The sequence below is a fragment of the Rhipicephalus microplus genome, chromosome 4, assembly GCF_043290135.1.
Source record: "Rhipicephalus microplus isolate Deutch F79 chromosome 4, USDA_Rmic, whole genome shotgun sequence".
Taxonomy (NCBI): domain Eukaryota; kingdom Metazoa; phylum Arthropoda; class Arachnida; order Ixodida; family Ixodidae; genus Rhipicephalus; species Rhipicephalus microplus.
In genome coordinates, this window is record NC_134703.1 from 227,560,943 (window position 1) to 227,580,406 (window position 19,464).

At 46.3% G+C, this 19,464-nt stretch overlaps 1 protein-coding gene across 32 annotated transcripts in view; it reads left to right on the forward strand.

Moving 5' to 3' along the window:
• Positions 1-19,464, forward strand: part of lili (LMBR1-like protein lilipod) — a 742,764-nt gene that overhangs the window by 356,847 nt on the left and 366,453 nt on the right. Inside the window, exon 10 of one of the 32 annotated variants that reach the window (XM_075894083.1) lies at positions 12,418-12,445. The exons of the other annotated variants lie outside the window; for them this stretch is intronic. Within the exon in view, the coding sequence (XP_075750198.1) occupies positions 12,418-12,445 (28 nt within the window). The remainder of the gene's footprint in view (positions 1-12,417; positions 12,446-19,464) is intronic. 32 annotated transcript variants of the gene reach the window in all.

Here is a 19,464-nt window from a genome sequence, read left to right on the forward strand (position 1 = left end):
AAGCACTGTCTAGTGTCCACGTTTTTTTTTTTTTGTATGCACGTACCTTTATATTTATAAACATTACTGAAGTAGTCAATGCACCTTTATTTATGAAGGTTGTTTTTGTTGTGTAGCTTCTGTTGTCAATGCTTTATTTTATTTTAATGCTCATTATTGAGCAGTCCTGCTGCTTAGTCGTGCAGCTAACTGTTTAAACAATGAAATTGGTTATGTGCTCTGGCTCCCGGCTCCCACAAATTGCTAAGCTGATAGAACAGGAAATAAGATTATACAACATTTAGGTGGTGAATATGGTGGCAGTGAAACTGTTTCAATGCTCAATTTTGCTCCAGATGGCACAAGTTGGCTTTTTTCAGGAGGACCGCATATATAAACCGAAAAAAAAAAATTGTATTAGTAGGTCAAGTTGTCAAACAAACATCAGTGATGCAGTATGTGTAATATTCTGGTCCTAGTGAAACATTTTCTAAAGAACAGCAACCAAAATATCACAGCATCGAGAAGTCTACATAACAAAAGGTCATAAAGATGTTGCCAATAAAAGGCGAAGCAAAACCAATTTATTTGTTTTCTGTTGATGCTCACCAAGCAAAAGCAGCATCAAATTTTCAGGCTTTTAAATGGAAAATTGTTCTCAGCGGCCCAGCAGTACTTCCTTGTAACCACATTAGTACAAAATGATGGAGCTTTCTGTGCACAGCGTATTCAGTACTGCTGACACTTTCTTGGAACAAATAGCTGACCTGTAAAAAAAAGCAATGCATAAATTAGAAAATTGATAAATGTAATACATGTTTAGAAGCTTTGAAAAAGCCTCTACTATATGCAGTGGTTGTGGTGCCAACAGAAGGATAATCTTGACCTTACAAAACAGCATCAGTTCATCAAAATATTCATTGCACTTTTTACGAAGTACTTGTAGGACTGCCAATGCCTTTGTTGTAGAAAATTGTGATTAATATTCACAAAACCCAGTAAGTATTTAGGCCCAATTATTTCTTGTAAACAGCACTTTTTGGCGTACATTTCATAAATATTCTGTTTGACAACTGGAAGAATCGTGTGTTTTTGTGTAATTTATAAATAGTCTGACGAGTGGCACTCACTCCATGCAAGAAAATAGAACAGATATCCGTAACTAACAATACATTTAGCTTAATATAGATCATTTACGACAGATTATAAAGTGAAAATTCTGAAGAAATCATTATATTCAGAATAGCATCGCTCGCCAATGTTGCGTAATTATTGACTAACCACATCTTTCGAACTGTGCCAACATTTGAAATGACAACTTTCTCAATATCGATAAATAAAATCCCAAAGTCACTGAAGCTAAAAGTTTATCATAACATTTTTTTCAAAAGTATAATTCCATTAGAGTAGACCCAACAATACAGAGGAACCTTATTGCGTCAAAGCATTACGTAAAAGAAAAAATGATACAGGCGCGGCTGAATGTCAATGGTAGATGACCCATGACTTTCTCACATTCGTCACCTGCCTTTATATCTATTTTACCTTTTAAGTATGACTGCATGCACCAGTTTATAATTTCGAATTGATTATTAAAGTGCTGGCGTCAGCTCTGAATCGCATGGTGCATTAGCGAGATGCACTCGTCGTCAGTGACAGGCAGTCTTGCAAGAAGCGAACACGAAATGGCCGTGCACCACGTGTCAACATACACAACAGGCGGCTGGGCACCTGTCCTTCGGACCGGGTCGTTTTAGTTCATTTCAAGTTTTAAAACAGTGTATCGCTAATTTAAAAAATTATGCCGAATCAAGTCGGTGCTCAAACACTGTACCGAAGAATGTTTCGAATATGTCCGGCTATTACTTGTAACAGGAGACTACGCCATGTCAATCTCACGGGGATGAGCTAGGACTACGTAGCGCCCGCTTTTTAAAACATGCGCTTTTTTCGCCCCGTAAACTTGACCGCCAATTCGCATATGGCACTGAGAGAACAAGGGCAAAAACAAGTACTGCTGATATTTACTCACCTCTCATTTCAACTTTAATAAACCGCTCGTCGCTGCAGGGCTGTGACGGCCGTGACATCCATACGATGTGCGAATGAGGTGAAGAAGGCGCGTAGTCATACACGTAACACGCGGTGGAATGTTGAAAGCACGCTGTAAATAGCATTGGGGAGATTGTATCCCCCTGCCTTACACCCTTCTTTAATGGTATTCTGTTGCTTTCTTTACGAAGCACTATGGTAGCAGTTGATCCCCTGTAGATTTCTTCCAAGATGTTTATATATGCTTCATCGACGCCCTGATTCCGCAGTGTCTGCATGACTGCTGATATTTCTACTGAATCAAATGCCTCCTCGTAATCAGTGAAGGTTATGTATAGCGGTTGGCTGTATTCTGAGCATTTCTCTATTACGTGATTGGTAATATGAATGTGGTCGATTGTTGAATAGCCTGTTCGAAATACTGCTTGTTCATTTGGTTGATTGAATTCAAATGTTTTCTTAACTCTGTTAGCCATTACCTTTGTAAATAGCTTGAATACTACGGAGAGCAAGCTGATCGGCCTGTAATTCTTCAAGTCCTTGTCATCTCTTTCCTTATGTAATAACATGATGTTAGCATTCTTCCAAGATTCTGGTACTCTTCCCGCCAGGAGACCCCTCGTAAACAGGGTGGCTAATTGTTCTAGCACAATCTGTCCTCCATCTTTCAGCAGATTTGATGCTACCTGATCCTCACCAGTAGCTTTGCCTTTTTGCAAGCTCTCCAAGGCTTTTCTGATTTCTTCTATCATTACTGGTGGGGTGTCATCTTGGTTACTGCTAGTTCTTCTTATATTATTAGGGTCGTGCTTGTCCCCGTTACTGTACAGATCTCTTTAAAACTCTTTCGCTATTTTAACTATGATATTCATATTGGTAGTTATTTTGCCTTCTTTGTTCCTTAGTGCATACATCCAATTTTTGTATATCCCAAGCTTCCTCTTCACTGCTTCGACGCTTCCTCCATTTTTCAGAGCCAATTATCTCCATGTTATACCTTCTTACATCGAATCTCTTACACTTATTAATCAACTTCGAAAGCTCTGCCAGTTCTATTTTGTCTGTTGTACTTGAGACTTTCTGCTTTGATGCTTCTTAATGAGATTCTTCATTTCCTGGGAAAGTTTGCCAGTGTCCTGTCTAACTACTGTGCCTCCAACTTCCACTGAACACTCCATAATGAGAGAGAGAACACTTTATTGAAATGCAGAGAATTTAGCGGCATGTGAAATTCGCTGACTTGATACTCTGCGTGGGGAAGGGGATCGAGGAATGAAAGTACAAGTAAAAAGAGAGAGAGAAAAAAATACAAATTGTTAATATAAAAGATAGAATGAAAAGAAAAGAAAGGAAAAGGCCATCTCTTTGACCATTAAATGAGGACGCGCGTTAATAGTTTTTTCGTGGTGTCAAGCTACAGCTACAGCTTATCTAGCTGACCGATACTGTCCAAGTACGCAAACAAAAGTTTCATAGCACGCCTCTGTGAAGTGAGGCAGTCGAAAGGTCCGAATACACAGTCAAGGGGAAAGTTCTCTCTGTTATAGAATGCATGCAAAGTTCATAAAGCGCACGCTCCGCTGCACACGCTCTACAATCAAACAATATATGTTTCATGATATATGTTCCACTCAATATATGTTCGATTGAGCCACAGTTGTTGCAATACGGACTCGCTGACTGACCGAAGCGGTACCGTAGGCTGTTAACATAGGCACTGTTTAGACACAGGCGATGGTATAGCATTTCCAGATGGTGAGGAATTTTCAATGAGAGTCTTGTTCTCAGATAGGGGTCGATTGAGGGAAGGAAGGCATAATGATGGGTCGGAAAGTTCCAGCGTCTCTTATTTTCTTCAATCGTAAGTGTTTTGGCCATCAAAGCTGCATCTAATTTAGTGAAATAAGTTCGTCTGTAATTGTGGTGTTGAAAACTCTTGCTGCTTCATCTGCTTTTTCGTTGGCGCATATTCCACAATGAGCCGGTATCCACTGAAATGGGATAGAGTTCTCTGAGATCACAGCCAGGTGATGTAGATATGCTATGGCGTATGAGATGGGGTGAGAATTTGTTTTCTTTAGGAGGTTGGACAATATCTGCAGTGTTCCTTTGGAGTCGGTGAAAATTGCTTATCGATCCGGCGTTTGGCACAAGATGTAAAGAACAGTTTCTTTGATGCCATGCAGTTCTGCTGCTGTCGAGGATGTCTTCGGTTGTAGTCGACAGGATAGCATTTGTCTTGTCGAAAGGATATAAAGTCCATAAGCGGAAGTCTCCTGGGTGGTTGAGGGGTCGGTGTAAATGTGCGAGTGCTGAGCATATTTCTCGGCTAAGAAGAGGAGAGTAGTCTGCATCAGCACAGCCGGTGACATTCTTCTCTTTGCCCCATTGATGCCAGGTACAGCTTTTTTTATAGTTAGAGACGAAAGTGTCCAGGGAGGAAATGTTGCAGGCATTAATTTTTGTGGCTGATTAACAGGGGAGAGTTAAAGCATTCACAGAGCTTGGCTGAACGAAGAATCGCTGTGCGTTAGGTGAACTCTGTACAGGAAATTCTTTTTACCTTGTAATACAGATGACATTCAGTAGGAGACATCCTGCTTCCGCTACAGTTCCCAATGCTGATGAGCTTTTCGATGCCCTAGACATATTCGTAGGCGGCTGTTGCGTGCGGCTTCCGAAATTCTCTTATTTGCTGAGGATAATCAGTGAAGCACCGGTAGACAATAGCATAATGTTCCTTCAATGTATGTTTTTTGAAGCAGTACCATTGAGCGGCAACTACATCTCCATCGTGTTCGAGCCATGAATTTGAAGAGTTGAGTGGCTGCTACTATTCTAGTTCGAAGTTTCTTCACTTGAGGAGACCAGGAAAGATTTCTGTCTAGGATGTTACCCAGAAATCTTTGAGATCATACATAAGTCAACGGCCATCCACCAAGGAGTAGTGCGTACTTGCTCACTTTCTTTTTCGTGAAAGCAATGGCTGTGCTCTTTTCTGGTGAAAGGTGCATGCCTCGGGGCGCTAGATATGTGGAGATGTTCTGTAAAGCCTTTTGAAGTTGCTGTTTGGTGATGCAACGTGACCTTGAAGCGCTCCAGATGCAGATGTCATCAGCGTAAATCGTGATGTGTACTTCTTGAGGAAGTGATTTCGTTATGTGTATCAGGATAAGGTCGAAAAGGAGCGGGCTGAGCACGGCACCCTGGGGTACACCTTTCTCTACTGTATCGAACTATGTGCGACCATTTGGAGTGCTCATATATATTTGCCGCTCTTCTAGATAGTCCTCAATCCATTTGTATAGATTCCCTCCTAGGCCAAGATCTTCCATGGTTGCGGGAATGGCATGGTGAAAAACTTGGTCGAAAGCTGCTTTGATGTCAAGGAATACGGCTGTCAAGATTCGACCTGCCAAGAAGTCCTTTTCAAGGGAAGAGACAAATGCGATGACATTGTCGATAGCCAAGCTGCCTTGGCGGAACCCATTCATTTCTTGCGGAAACTCATTGCGGCTTTCTAGGAATCATGTCAATCGTTTGTGAATCATTTGCTTCATGAGTTTGCCAACGCAACTCAGTAGAGCGACAGGCCGGAAAGAGGTGTAGCTTGTTGGCTGCTTACGAGGTTTCGAAATGGGCACTATTTTCGCCAGATTTCAATCAGTGGGGACCACTCCAGGCATCCACGAGGAGTTATAATATTCCAGGAGTCGTAGGCAGGACGCGTGGGGTAGCTTTGCAATGGCTTCATAGGTTACTTCGTCATGGCCAGGTGATGTGCTTCTGTTTGACTCACCGATAGCAGTGTTCAGTTCCTCAGTTGTAAAAGGTACGTCTAGTGCTGGCACTGGCACCCGTGAGTTGCCAGGCTGGTTACCTGCAGATGAGGTCCAAAGCGTTGAATTGGTTGATAGTAGCGTGCAATATCCTTCTGAGAGCTCTTTAAGGCATTTTCGTTCGTGCAGGGAGAGTGCGGCGAAAGAGTGAAGCTGCTGGAGTGGCATGCGCATGCCTCTAAAAACCCGCCAGATTTTGGATGCAGGTTGAGGGAAAATCTAATGTTGAGCAAAAGTCACACCATCTTTGCCAGCTACGTTTATCCGGGTAGCGCCGAATATGACGCTGTGTCCGTAGGCAGACTCGGAGGTCTTCTAAACTCTTTGTGCGCAGAAATTTTCATTCAGCTCGCCTGCGAATAGCACACAGTCTTTTAAGCTCTTCATCATTTGACGGAAATCTGTCGTTTTTAGTTGAAACGTGTGTGCATTCTTTTAGGCAATGAGTCATCGTAGCGAGTAATTCATCAACCTTTGTAGTGGCAGTGATTCCCTTTCCTGCTGCGTCTTTGTACGCATTCCAATCTGTGGATCTCATGACACTTCTCTTTGATGTCATATTTGCTCCAGCAGCTGATATTATGATTGGGTAGTGATCACTCCCACTCATTTCCAAGTCTGTCCACCAGTCAAAGTGGCAAGCGACTGAACTTGTTACGAAGGTCATGTAAATGCTGCTGGTAGTCGTGGTGCCTCGTAGGAAAGTGATGCTGCCGTCATTTAGAGGTTCAATTGAATGTTTTGAGAGCAGCCCTGCAAGCTTAGCTCCTCGAGAACAAGTGTGTGAGCTGCCCCAAATTTCATTGTGGGTATTAAAGTCTTCACAAATGACGTGTGGGGATCTTTCCAGGGAGAAGTCTTTCATATTTGTGAATACAACTTCTGATGTGGGGTGAAATGATGTGTGGTGATTTTTTCTTGGAGAAGGCTTTTATATTCGTACAATTTTTGATGTGTGGTGAAATGATGTTCGGTGATGTTTCCTGGGAAAAGTGTTTCATATTCGTGAATACAACTTCTGGATTAGGCGGTGGATCATTGCGCCTTGGTGGTTTCCCTCCTGCTTGCTCCGACGAGCGTGCAAGTGTAGCAGCCTTCTTTTTAACTTTTTAACGTGTGCATAGTTTCACTGCGCGCTCATGGTGCGGCCCCCGACGATGTTCACCTTTGCTTTCTTTTCTTTTATTGTGATAGCAATCATGTTTATGGACAGCCTCGGCTCTGGTTTTTCACCGCTGCTGCGCCGTCAGTCATCGTATATGTATACGTGTCTATATATATGAAAACCCTAAAAGAAAAGCCACCCGCGCTATGCGCCGAGCTTGTCACGGTGCGCCAACGCACGCTAATCGCCCACGCATACTTTGTTTTGCGAATGGGGAGGGGGGTAGATGCGTGTGCGAGGGCACTTATCCTTCGATGGGGAGAATCGTGCGCTTTCCACTTTTACCAGAACGATTGCATTTAGTTGCCGAGTGCACACAGATCACTTCGCTTGCTGGACAGGCGTCGTTTGCGTAAAGAGTGCACTTTTTAAACACAGCGAACAATTGAGGCGCTTGTTAGTTTGCACTCATTACGTTTCGTGCCTCGTTTTTGTTTTAACAGTTCGTTAAGTGTCTAGCAGTAAACTTTGTTAGTTTGCTGTCGTCCTTTGTATATTGTTTTCATGCGTCATTTGTGTGTGAGCAGTGCGCTGCACATTTTGATCTGCTTGCCATTCTAAGCGTTACATTCCAAGTTGTTGTTATCGCATACATTGCTTCGCCCTTGCGGCGAAACAGTGACTTTTCTTAATTCAGGACTATTGTGTCCTCACCATCGAGGGGATGTCAGATTAGGCGCTGATGGAAATTTTTTGAGACTATGATGACGACGGATCTTTGGAGGTCGACTCGTCACACGCTTCTCTCTTGCTCTGAGCCGCAAGTTCGCAGGCTGGTAGCTTTCGTGATTAGCCAATTAGTTCTGGAAAATAGCGGCGCGTTCAATGCAATGCAATGATCGCGACAGCGAAAAATTGTTATCTTATAAAGAGTAAGGCTGGCAGCTAACTCTTTGGGATCTGATTTTGTGGAACTCCTACAAAAAAAAAACGTTGGTGTGAGCATACGGCCGCTCCTGGGTGAAATGCTCTTTTCACATAGTCCCTTCGCGTTGAAACTGCACTGATACTCACTGAGTTAGCAAGCACGCCGGGGATCGCAGCCGCCCTTACCCAGACAACACAAACACAACCTCAGGACGTCCTAAGTATGCCTCCGTGAGGACATTAGGACGCCCTCAGAATGCCCTCTTATGGTACTAGAATGGCACTAATTCCGTCCCCTTGTCCATACACATAACAACCTCAGCACATCCTCAAAACAACACTTCAGGACTTTTTCAGAACAACGATTGCGTGGCCGGTTCGGTACTGCGGGCAGTGATACTACTTACGGTTTACTTATTTTCATGATATTTCCATACATCAAAAGAAAAACACCTGCAAGGTCTCGTGTATATATACTGTATCAATCAACAGAGAGGTGACAGTGCTGGACTATTACAGTAAAAGAAACAAAGCTTGTTGACTGAAATTTATTTATTTAACAGTAATTAATCACAACTGACAGCTTTGTCAAGAAAAGCAGTATCACGGCACTCAACACAGCTCAATCAAACACGTTTATAATCTTCCTCGAAAGTTTGACACAGTGTCCTCATCACCACGTGTATCGTGCCCAATGCACTCACTAGTTTTAGAGGCTCGGCTCTGACAGCCTATCAGTACACTCAACATGGGCATTGACTTGACTTGCCCGAGGTCGGGCCATGTGTCGAATGCAGAAGTCGATCCTTTCACATAGGGACCAGGCTGCTTCGAAGCACAATTGATCACGATTGCGTAAGCCTGAACTGTTGCAAAACGTAGTCAAGCTCTCTGGTATGTTGATCAAGGCTCCATATTCCCGTAAAAAATCCACGCTAAGAATTACATCTCTGCAGCCTGCAGCGATAACGAAAAACGACGCAGTGAAAAGAGAACCTCTGATGTCAGTTCTTGCGGTACATCTTCCAGAGGGCATCAATAACTGGCCCCCAGCCATTCTTATATGAGGGCCCGTCCAGGGCGTCTTAACTTTTCTGAGGCTGTTGACGAGGTCCTGACTGATAATAGAAAGGTTTGCACCAGTGTAGACTAAAGCTGTCACTTTCTGGCTGTCAAGAAGAACACTAAAGTCGGCAGTCACAGTGTCCTTCTCTGCAGTGGTATAGCCGTCCACAAAGTGAGAACTGGCTCCATAAAAAGAGGTGTCGTCACGGCGTGGAGTGTATTCGCCAATGGAATGTCGACCGTCAAACCAAGGTCAATGAGGACGGAGTGAATCACCTCGATGCCAGCAATGAAGGGCAATATGACCTGCACCTCCGCAGTGATAGCATAGTGGGCGTCTGTTAACTGTGCGTCATGCATCTGTTTTTCGGTTCGGTGGACGCCTGAGCATCTCCTCTGGCGTCAATGCCCATGGGGTGGCTGTGGACGGCTGGTTGTATGGCTGAAGCGTGAAGGGTTGATGCAGTGTCTGCTCTTGCGGCGGAGACCAAGGGGCCATTGGCACCTGGTGGTACATCGTCGGCATAGCAGGTGATGAACGTCAAAGAGTGGCAGCGTAGCTCATAGGACGCTGTTGAGCATCAGGACCAGCCGTAGACAACGCTTGGTGGATTTCGTCGCGTACGACTTCAGCGATCGATGCCATGGGATTTTCAGCAACCGGAATCCGTAACCTCTATAGTTCTTCGGTAACTATCTCCCTAATCAAATCTCGCAAGGAGCTCTGACACTCAGACGTCATCGCAATAGCATTGATTGGGACATTGCTGGATATGCGGTCATATTGCCTGCAGCGTTGATGAAGGGCTCGCTCGATAACCGTAGCCTCTTTAATGAAGTCAATCACGGTACTTGGAGGGCTGCGCTGTAGCCCGGTAAAAAGCTGTTCCTTGTCACCGTGCATGAGATAACTCAACTTTTTATCTTCCGTCATGTGCGGGTTAGCTCGATGAAGGAGACCAGTCATGTCTTTGGCAAACATTGCAATGGTTTCGTTGGGTTTTTGAACCCGTAGCTCCAATAACTGCTGCGCACGGTCTCTTCGATCGACATTGGCGAAGGTATCGACGAACTTCTGTTGAAAGTCGGGCCAAGCTGACAGATTGCCTTTTCTATTTTCATACCAAGTACGAGCTCCGTCGTCAAGGTAGAAATAGACGCAAGAAAGCTTTTCGTGTTCCGACCACTGATTGACCTTGGCAACACGCTCGTAGTGGTCAAGCCAGTCATCAACGTCCTCATGGGCACGGCCACTAAAGCGATTGGGAACGAGAGGTTGAAAGATGGTCACCTGAGATGAGTGCGTCGGAAAGCTGCCTTGGGGCACCTGTTGCGGGCTTGCGTTGGCCATTGGTTGAGGTGTGCGGTGCCTAGCAGTTTCCGGCGAGTGAGTGAGCTCTGGCGCGAGGCCTCGCAACCGTCGACTGGAGCGATGCACCAGAGTTTCTACAAGTGACAATGCGTCTGGACTCGATGAACGGCTCCCAGCGGGCGTGTGGAGCATCAGACGGTTGCGGCCCAGCACCTCCACTAGTGTCGCGGTACAACGCGAACAAAACACAGGTACAACGTGAGACAACGAAAGCAGGGTGTTCTCAACAGCTGAGCCACAAGATCGTCTTCTTTGGTTTCGAGTGAAGCTAGAGGCCCACTACTTCGTGTCCACTAAATCCCCCATCATCGTTTTCATCCAACTGTAGACACGCGTCAAGATATATATATATATAGAGAGAGAGAGAGAGAGAGAGAGAGAGAGAGAACTTAATTGACGCACTTGCACTTTGATATAAATTGCACACACAGAGGTGACACGACGCGCTTTCTTAGATACTACGAAGTTCACACTTTAAAAGGCCAAGGCCGAGGAATGGCACCCTTAGCCCAATTTCTGCCTGTATTATGCGACGCTCATGTTGCCTCTCTCTGATTATGTTTAGGAGGTACATCTACAGAGAGTTCGTTTAATAAATTTATCACGGATGTTAGTCGTCGGGATAGAAATGTACCAAGCGTCGACGAGGATACATAGGCAATAAACGGGGCTATAGCTGCTAAACACCAAAACATACATTCGGCAAACCCTCATTCATCAATGTACAGTAAATAATTCTGTAAAGTTGCATTTCACTTTCACGTTTTACTGCCACTATAGCTTCAACTTTGAAATTGCAATAAGCAAGGCTGATTAGGTTTATCAGAGACTAAAGGGGAAACAATATTTGGCGTTTCAGTGTGGAAAAACTTAAACATCAAAAATGATTTGTCACCCTCATTGGCTCGCAATAGCTTCCACAGAGCAGCGGCGATGATATGCCCTTTTGAAGAAAATTATTTTCTGAAAGCAGCAAACAATTTTGACCTGTCCATAAAAAATTTGCTTGTTCCACTTCATAACTGCATCAACAAAGCAGAATAAAAGCATGTACAAGTGATGTTATATTATAGAACCCCTGTTCAGCGCTTGCCTGCTCTGCAATACCACAGCACAAGATGCGAGATGCGAAAACCTCGCATAGGCGGCCCGCACCGCAAATAACCTACAAGGAAAATCATCACAGCAGAAATGTTGACAAAACTTCACTATATATTAACATTGCCTCGTAACATTTTCATTCTCTCGTAAGAACATAAAATTTTTGTAGGGATGGAAAACTTCGCCTTACTTTTTGGTTACCCCTGCATGTACCAAGGGTGACCACTGTCGAAAGTGGGGAGGCTCAGTCGACCCAACTTTTCTCAGTAGGGAGGGGCTCGCACCCCCCTTGCCCCCCCCCCCCCCTGATATTCCTTTGATAGCTATGTTTGAAAAACATGTGAATATGTTATTAATTTCTTGGTGTTACTTCATTTGTTCGTTACCAGTGTTTGTTCCTTTTGAATTCTTACAAGTGTTTGAAGAAAGCCTGCAATTTGCGTGTGCTTGTTTGTATTTTTTTTAATGTATAATCACCCTGATAAGATCTGGGAACAGATTGCAGTATCTATAAATAAAAAATAAAAATGGGTGTTACACGCAGGCACGCGCAGAATTTCGTTTCAGGGGTGGCGTAGATTCATTGCAGCACCCCCCTCCCTAATAGGTCACTGTACAAGACAGACTTTGTGTGCCCCCCCTCCCCATTCTTAGCATGTGAATGCATAGGGCAGATTTTGTGTCTCTCTTCTTAGGGTACCAGGGAAGCAGCCAGACCCCCCCCCCCCCCCCCACCTGCACCTTCATGCGCATGCTTGTGGTGTTATGCACATGTACTGATATCCTTCCAAGCCCTCTCACCTGCCTGCTCTCAACCCCGTTGAAGAACGCCTGATAGCTCCACGTCTGCCATTTATGAGTGTAGGTATTTGACTCACGGCAGTGGCCAGTATGGCATTAAGGAGCAGGTGGTTAATGTGTCAATTGACGTGCCCGACAACGCTGCCTTCGACGTACACATCATGCTAGTTAAGAAGCCTTCCTACAGAAATGGTACAACCCAGAGCAAGCTCCTCTAATGTCATTCACTTTGTGATTGTTTTTATCTCTGCTTCAGCTGCGTTCGTCGTCCCTGCACGCATGCTTTGACCCGTGTGTAAAACATAGATTTAGCGGAGGGATGTTATCAATTTGGATATTACACATAGCATGAGGCCGACGACAAAAACCAGTCGACAATGCCCATATAATTGCTGTCTCAATAAAAACAAAATCGCTTTTGGCTTTGAATCCTCTTAAGCGTATGCAGTAAGCACACTGTCATGGTTTTTTTTGTCTTTATTTTTTTAAACTAGGGCGTTTTCAGTGTACAGACAGCCTTAGCCATGTAAATCTTCGCTGCCAAAGGAAAACTAAGTTTGTTAAATCATTTGTCCCAGCACAGATGCCTGAGAGAGATGGAAGGGAGTGCCGGAGGAGGTTGGCTTTGTTAGGCTAGCTAAGCGTCATCATAATACACCCAGCGATATAAATGATTGTGAAGAAAAATGACCTCTTTCTTTTTGGAGTCGTATTAGAAAAATGCATTTAAGACGATGAGAGTCTTTAGAGTTGTACGTAATAGCGTTTGTCTACCATGTCTGGTGATAACCACCTAGCTGTATTTAAAATGTTATTTCATGAAGTACAACTTTATTGAACTAATATTCGGTTTCAGTAGCATAGATAATTGGGCTAGTTGGTATTGATTCATCTTTTAACGAAATAAGGGCGTGCATTCATTCAGACAGGGACACTAGAACAGGAAATTGCACAGACCAAAAGCACTTACTTGCAACTAAAGTTTAATCTAAAGAAAGGTAGGTACATATTGTCACGTGGTTACAGAACGACCACAACGTCTGTTCACAGGAGCAGCACTGGACGTCGAGCCGAACCGGACGTTAGATCACGAGCACCCCAACCGTCCTCTTCTTCTTTCACACCATGGCACATACTCGCATTGGCATGGCTAAACCTCGTTCCATACCTGTGGCATTACCCCCGCCCCCTTCAAAAAAAAAAGTACCACCCCGATGACCAATGCGGATTAAAAGTTAAAGTAATCGCGTACATGCACAAAGATGCATGATGAAGCAGTGCCAGGTGGCTCGGGGGGTAGTATGGCTTCATCCGCGACACGTGAACAATGTCGGCCTGCTGGGAATATCGAGATCGCTTAGCTGTGTCTTCAAGCAGAATTTCGTAGTTGACATCTGTGCGGCGCCGTAGTAGTCTATAAGGACCGAAGTAGCGGTGAAGTAACTTTTCCGAGCGGCCCCTTTGGCGAACGGGGATCCATAGCCAGACCAGATCACCGGGTTGGTAAATAACATGGCGATGACGGGAGTTGTACCTCTGCGAGTCGATTCGTTGTTGTTTTCGGATCCGCTCGAGTGCAAGCTGGCGGCCGCGTCGGCGAGCCGGATAAAGTCGTTCGCATCAGTAGGAATATCGGTCATGTCAGGCAAGAGCATGGCATCAAGCATCGTAATTGCTTCTCGGCCGTGAAGCAACCGGAAGGGAGTGAAACCCGTAGTCTCTTGAACCGCAGTGTTGTAAGCGAACGTTACGTATGGCAAAATTGCATCCCAGTTTTTGTGATCGCGGTCGACGTACATAGATAGAATGTCAGCAAACGTCTTGTTTAATCTCTCCGTGAGACCATTGGTTTGTAGATGGTATGCGGTCGTTTTGCGATGAGCTGTTCCCATAAGTATTGTAACGTCTTGCATCAATTAGGCTGTAAAGGCTGTTCCACGGTCAGTGATAAGAACTGTTGGCGCTCCATGGCGGAGGACGATGTTGTTGATGAAAAAATGCGCAATCTCATTGGTGGTGCCTTGTTGTAGGGCTTTCGTTTCGCAGTACCTGGTTAAATAGTCAGTAGCGACTACAATCCAGCGGTTGCCATTATGTGACTTCGGGAAGGGCCCAAGCAAGTCCATGCCGATTCGTTCAAACGGCTGTGACAGGGGTGCAACAGGCTGCAATAAACCAGCAGCGCACACAGGTGGAGCTATACGGCGCTGGCAATGATTGCACGTTTTAACGTAATGCTTGACATCTTGGGTGAGCTTTGGCCAGTAGTAGCGAGTCCGAATCCGGGCAAGGGTACGTGCGAATCCTAGGTGGCCGGAGGAAGGCTCGTCGTGGCAGGCAGATAAAATGTCGGCACATAGCCCTGGTGGAACGACGAGGAGGTATTCAGTCGCATAAGGTTCGAAGTTCTTTTTGTAGACGATGTCGTTGTGGAGACAAATTGACCCTGAACGTGCGAATGCCAATGGTGGACTCGAGATGTGACCTTGAAGGTATTTGATTAGTTGTCGGATCTCGGAATCATTCGACTGTTGTTGGGCCAAGACAGATTCACTGACTGCACAAAGAAAATGGCCATCGGTATCATCGTCACTCGATGTCGTCGCGAGGGGCGCGCGCGAAAGGCAATCAGCATCAGTGTGCCTGCGGCCTGACTTGTAGACGACTGTAACCTCAAACTCTTGAAGACGTAAGCTTAACCTCGCGAGGCGCCCTGAAGGGTCCTTGAGATTGGCCAGCCAACAGAGGGCATGATGGTCCGTAATAACTCTGAATGGACGGCCATACAGATACGGTCGGAACTTTGATATTACCCAAATAACAGCAAGGCATTTTTTCTCCGTGGTCGAATAGTTAGTTTCCGCAGATGACAGAATGCGACTAGCATAAGCGATGGGACGCTCGGCGCCGTCTTGCCACTGGACGAGCACTACACCAAGACCGATGTTGCTTGTGTCAGTGTGAAGTTCGGTGGTGGCATCTTCATCAAAGTGCCCTAGTAAGGGTTCACTCTGAAGGCACTGTTGAAGCTTAGAAAAAGCGGCTCTCTGCTCTGGACCCCACAAAAAAGGAGTATCTTTCATCGTTAAACGAGTAAGGGGTTCAGCGATGTTGGCAAAGCTCTGGACAAAGCGCCTGTAGTAGGCGCAGAGACCCAAAAACCGGCACAAATCCCGTTTGTTCGAAGGTGGAGGAAATGCAGCAACGGCCATGGTCTTTTCTGGGTCTGGTCTAATGCCATCGTGACTGATTAGGTGGCCGAGGAACTTTAGTTCTTCGTAGCCGAAACGACACTTCTCCAGTTTTAGCGATAGGCCTGCGGATTGAATAGCGACGAAGACGGACTGAAGTCATAAATGTTGCTCAAATGTTTTGGAAAAAACAACGGCGTCGTCTAAATACACGAGGCAGGATTCCCACTTCAGACCGGACAGGACGGTGTCCATCATCTTTTGGAACGTTGCCGGTGCAGAGCACAATCCAAATGGTAACACTTTGAATTTGTAAAGGCCATCAGGAGTTATGAATGCTGTTTTTTCCCTGTCGCGTTCATCGACCTCGATCTGCCAGTAGCCGCTGCGTAAATTCATTGAGGAAAAATATCGGGCATGTCGAAGTCGATCCAGTGAATCATCTATGGGTGGGAGAGGGTAGACGTCTCTCTTTGTCACTTTGTTGAGCTTCCGGTAATCGACGCAAAATCGAAGAGTGCCGTCTTTCTTTTTAACAAGTACGACGGGTGACGCCCGAAGACTGTTCGAGGGTTGGATGACGTCGTCGTCGAGCATCTGTTTCACTTGAAAACGTATTGCCTCTTGTTCTTTTTGCGACACGCGGTAGGCGTGCTGTCGTACAGGCCGTTCGGTAAGGTTCGTTATAATGCGGTGCGTCACAGTTGGGGTCTGCTTGATTTTGGAGGTGGACGCAAAGCAACGTACGTAAAATCATGCGTATCTGCTGCTGCTGCGCAGAGGATAGCTGGCAATTCACGTCAACTGTACTGGCTAATGCAGTGTTACCTTCGGCAGCGGTGGCAATCGGAGCAATAGTGGAACATTCTTCGTCATCAATGGCTTCAAAGTTCGCGATGGCTGTTCGCTTTGCCAAGTGTTGGTACTGGCCGCCGAAATTTGTGATCGGAAGCTGAGTCCGATAGCACGCGCAATACAAATCTGCCGAGCCAAGAGCACCGAGAGGTTAGTTTCCGTGATGTCACTACTCTTGTTGTCACAGTCGCTCTCCACAGTTACCAACATACTGACTCGCGGCGGAAGTGCGATGGTGTCGTCAGCAATTCGAAGTGTTGTGGTCGGCGTAACTGTATCCTTTCGTAGGGCTGTATGGTCGTTAGATAACGTTATGAGCAGGTCGCGAAGGTCAATAATGGCTCCATGCTTACGGAGAAAATCCATTCCGAGAATCAGGTTTTGGGAGCATTCGCGCAATACAATGATGGAAACAATGTACGTCGACTCACGAATTTGAAGGCGAGCAGTGCACATTCCTAGTGGTGTCAATATGTGACCTCCCGCAGTCCGGAGGTTGGTTTCATGTCCCCCAGGTGTCGTTACCTTTCTTAGCTGTGCAACAAGGTCAGCGCATATAACAGAATAATCGGCACCCGTATCTACCAGAGCGGTCAGTGGGTGGTTGTCGACAAGGACAGAGATATGAGCAGAGACACGTTTGTCGTCGATGGCACACGTCGGTGAAAGAATGTCATCGGATGTCGGCAGGCAGATCGGGGGAGGGTCTTGTAATGGTCGATCAACAGTGGCCTCACCCCCAGAGGTCGCTGTTCTTAGTTTCCCCGGCGCGGGCTTGTGGATCTAGGCGATCTTCCTGCAAGGACGTCCGCAAAGGTCGATTGTTGGCCAGGTGACGTGGAACGCCGTGGAGACGGTGAGCGGGATCGGCGACGCGGAAGGGTTGAGGGTCGCTGGCTTGCCAAGTATTCGGCGATAGCACGGGGCCGCTCACCATCTCTGGGTCGACGAGCATCCGGACGAAAGCCAGGAAGACCCATGTGCCTGTAGGTGCACTCACGGTACATGTGACCTGGTTCACCACAGTGATAACATAGAGGCCGGTTGTCGGGAGCACGCCATACACTGGATTTCCGTGTAAGGGGTGGGTTGCCGTACTGCGGTGGTCCCGAGCAGAATGACGGTGCCGTCTGCAGGGTGGACGGACGGGATGGATAGCCAACAGCCGGTGCAGGAGTACGTAGTGCTTCCGCGTACGTTAATAGCGGAGCTTCGGCTGGACGCGGGGCTGTCATGGGTTGGACTTCGGCTGCACGCAGAGTCGTCATGGGGTGCACCAGCTGCCGGACCTCTTCACGAACGACATTCGTTAGAGCAGCAACATGCGGCGGAGAAGACACCATGTGCAGCTTTTGCAGCTCCTTGCGCACAATACTGCGCACGAGCTCCGTTAGGTCTTTTACAGTCGTGACGTCAGCTGTTGGCAGGGCCGTCGACACTGACGAAAGACTGCCAGGACGCTCATACTGGTACGAAGGCTGCCTTAGCATTCTCTCCATTGTCGTGGCTTCGCGGAGGAAATCCTCTACAGTGCTGGGAGGGTTCCGCACTAGTCCCGCGAACAGCTGCTCTTTCACTCCCCACATTAGGAGGCGCACCTTCTTCTCTTCCGTCATTGAGGAGTCGGCTCGCCTGAACAGCCGCGACATGTCCTCAACGAACATGGCAACACTCTCGTTCGCACGCTGGTTTCGGGAATTGAGGAGCCGTTCCGCTGGTTCCTTTCGGTCAGAGCTTCGGAAGCTATTTCGCAACTGGTTGCAAAACTCTGGCCAGGTTGTCATAGTGGCTTCATGGTTTTCGAACCAAGTGCGCGCAGAGTCCTCGAGATAAAAGTAGACATACTGAAGCTTTCGCTGCTCGTTCCACTCGTTGACGCTGCCCCAACGGTTGTAGTCGTCAAGCCAGTCGTCGACGTCCTCGTAAGGGTCACCGTGGAACGGCTCAGAGTTCCCGGGATGTTGAAGAACCATGGAGGAGGCAGCATTGATGTTTCTTGGGTTTGCGTTCCCGCACTAGCCATAGTACTGCCGAGTTGTGGAAATGGTCCGAATTCAGGAGGTAGGCCTAGTTGTCGCCTGCTGCGCCGTAGGTCAGCTGGTTCTTCCAAGTCGCGACTAGTGTCGGGACCTTGCTGCTGATTGCAGTGCATACAACACTACCCAGCACCTCCACCAGAAAATGTCACGTGATTACAGAACGACCACAACGTCTGTTCACAAGAGCAGCACTGGACGTTGAGCGGAACCGAACGTTAGAGCACGAGCACCCCAACTGTCCTCTTCTTCTTTCACACCATGGCACATACTCGCATTGGCATGGCTAAACGTTGTTCCATACCTGTGGCAATATATACCACTTCTGTCACATGACCTGGCAGGTAAAATAGCAAAAAACAAAAATGGGGCTTTAAAACAATTTACCTCAGATCAAATTTTCAGAGTGCTCATGAGGTATGAAAATTTTTTTTTGTTGTTAACATTATGGAGGGTGCGCTTACGCATTCCTTCCCACTCCTCCTAATGTGAAACACCTCTATCAGCTCTCTGGTGGTCCGATGGGGATAAAACAATAGCATTCCAAACAGGTTTCAACCGCACGAACTGCAATGTTTGGGTAAGTGTGAACTATCTTTGGTGTCGAACGATCTCCTATGTCCTTGTCTGAGTGTGCACCCTTATTCAGCTAAAAGATGAACAGTGCAGTCAACTGCCGATTTTTTGGACCCTCTAGAGAGCGAAAAACCGTCCAAAAATTCGGGCAGTCTGAAAAAAAATGAATGCAAGCAAAAAAACGCATTATTTTACTGATAATTTTCAATGAAAGCAAAAAAAATGCACCATTTTGCTAATATTTCTCAATGCAAGCAAAAAACGCACCATTTCATTGATATTTCTTGGATCAAGAGGGTCAAGGTCGAAGTACCAGACTTCCGGAGCTCTGCCAAACCATCAGTGGGGTGGCTCTGAAAAGAGCCATTAAAAAAAATGCATGCAGCCGACAGCGGGTGCCGTCAGGGCAGCCACTGTTAGAGCTGCAGTGGCTTTAATTAAAAACTTGTTGATCCTTGTTTGAACAGCGTTCCGCTTGCATGTGATCACATTTGCCTCGATCTGAGCAAGGGTCATGTCATCACTGTACATCAATGACAGCGCCATCAATGCTCGCATCAATTCG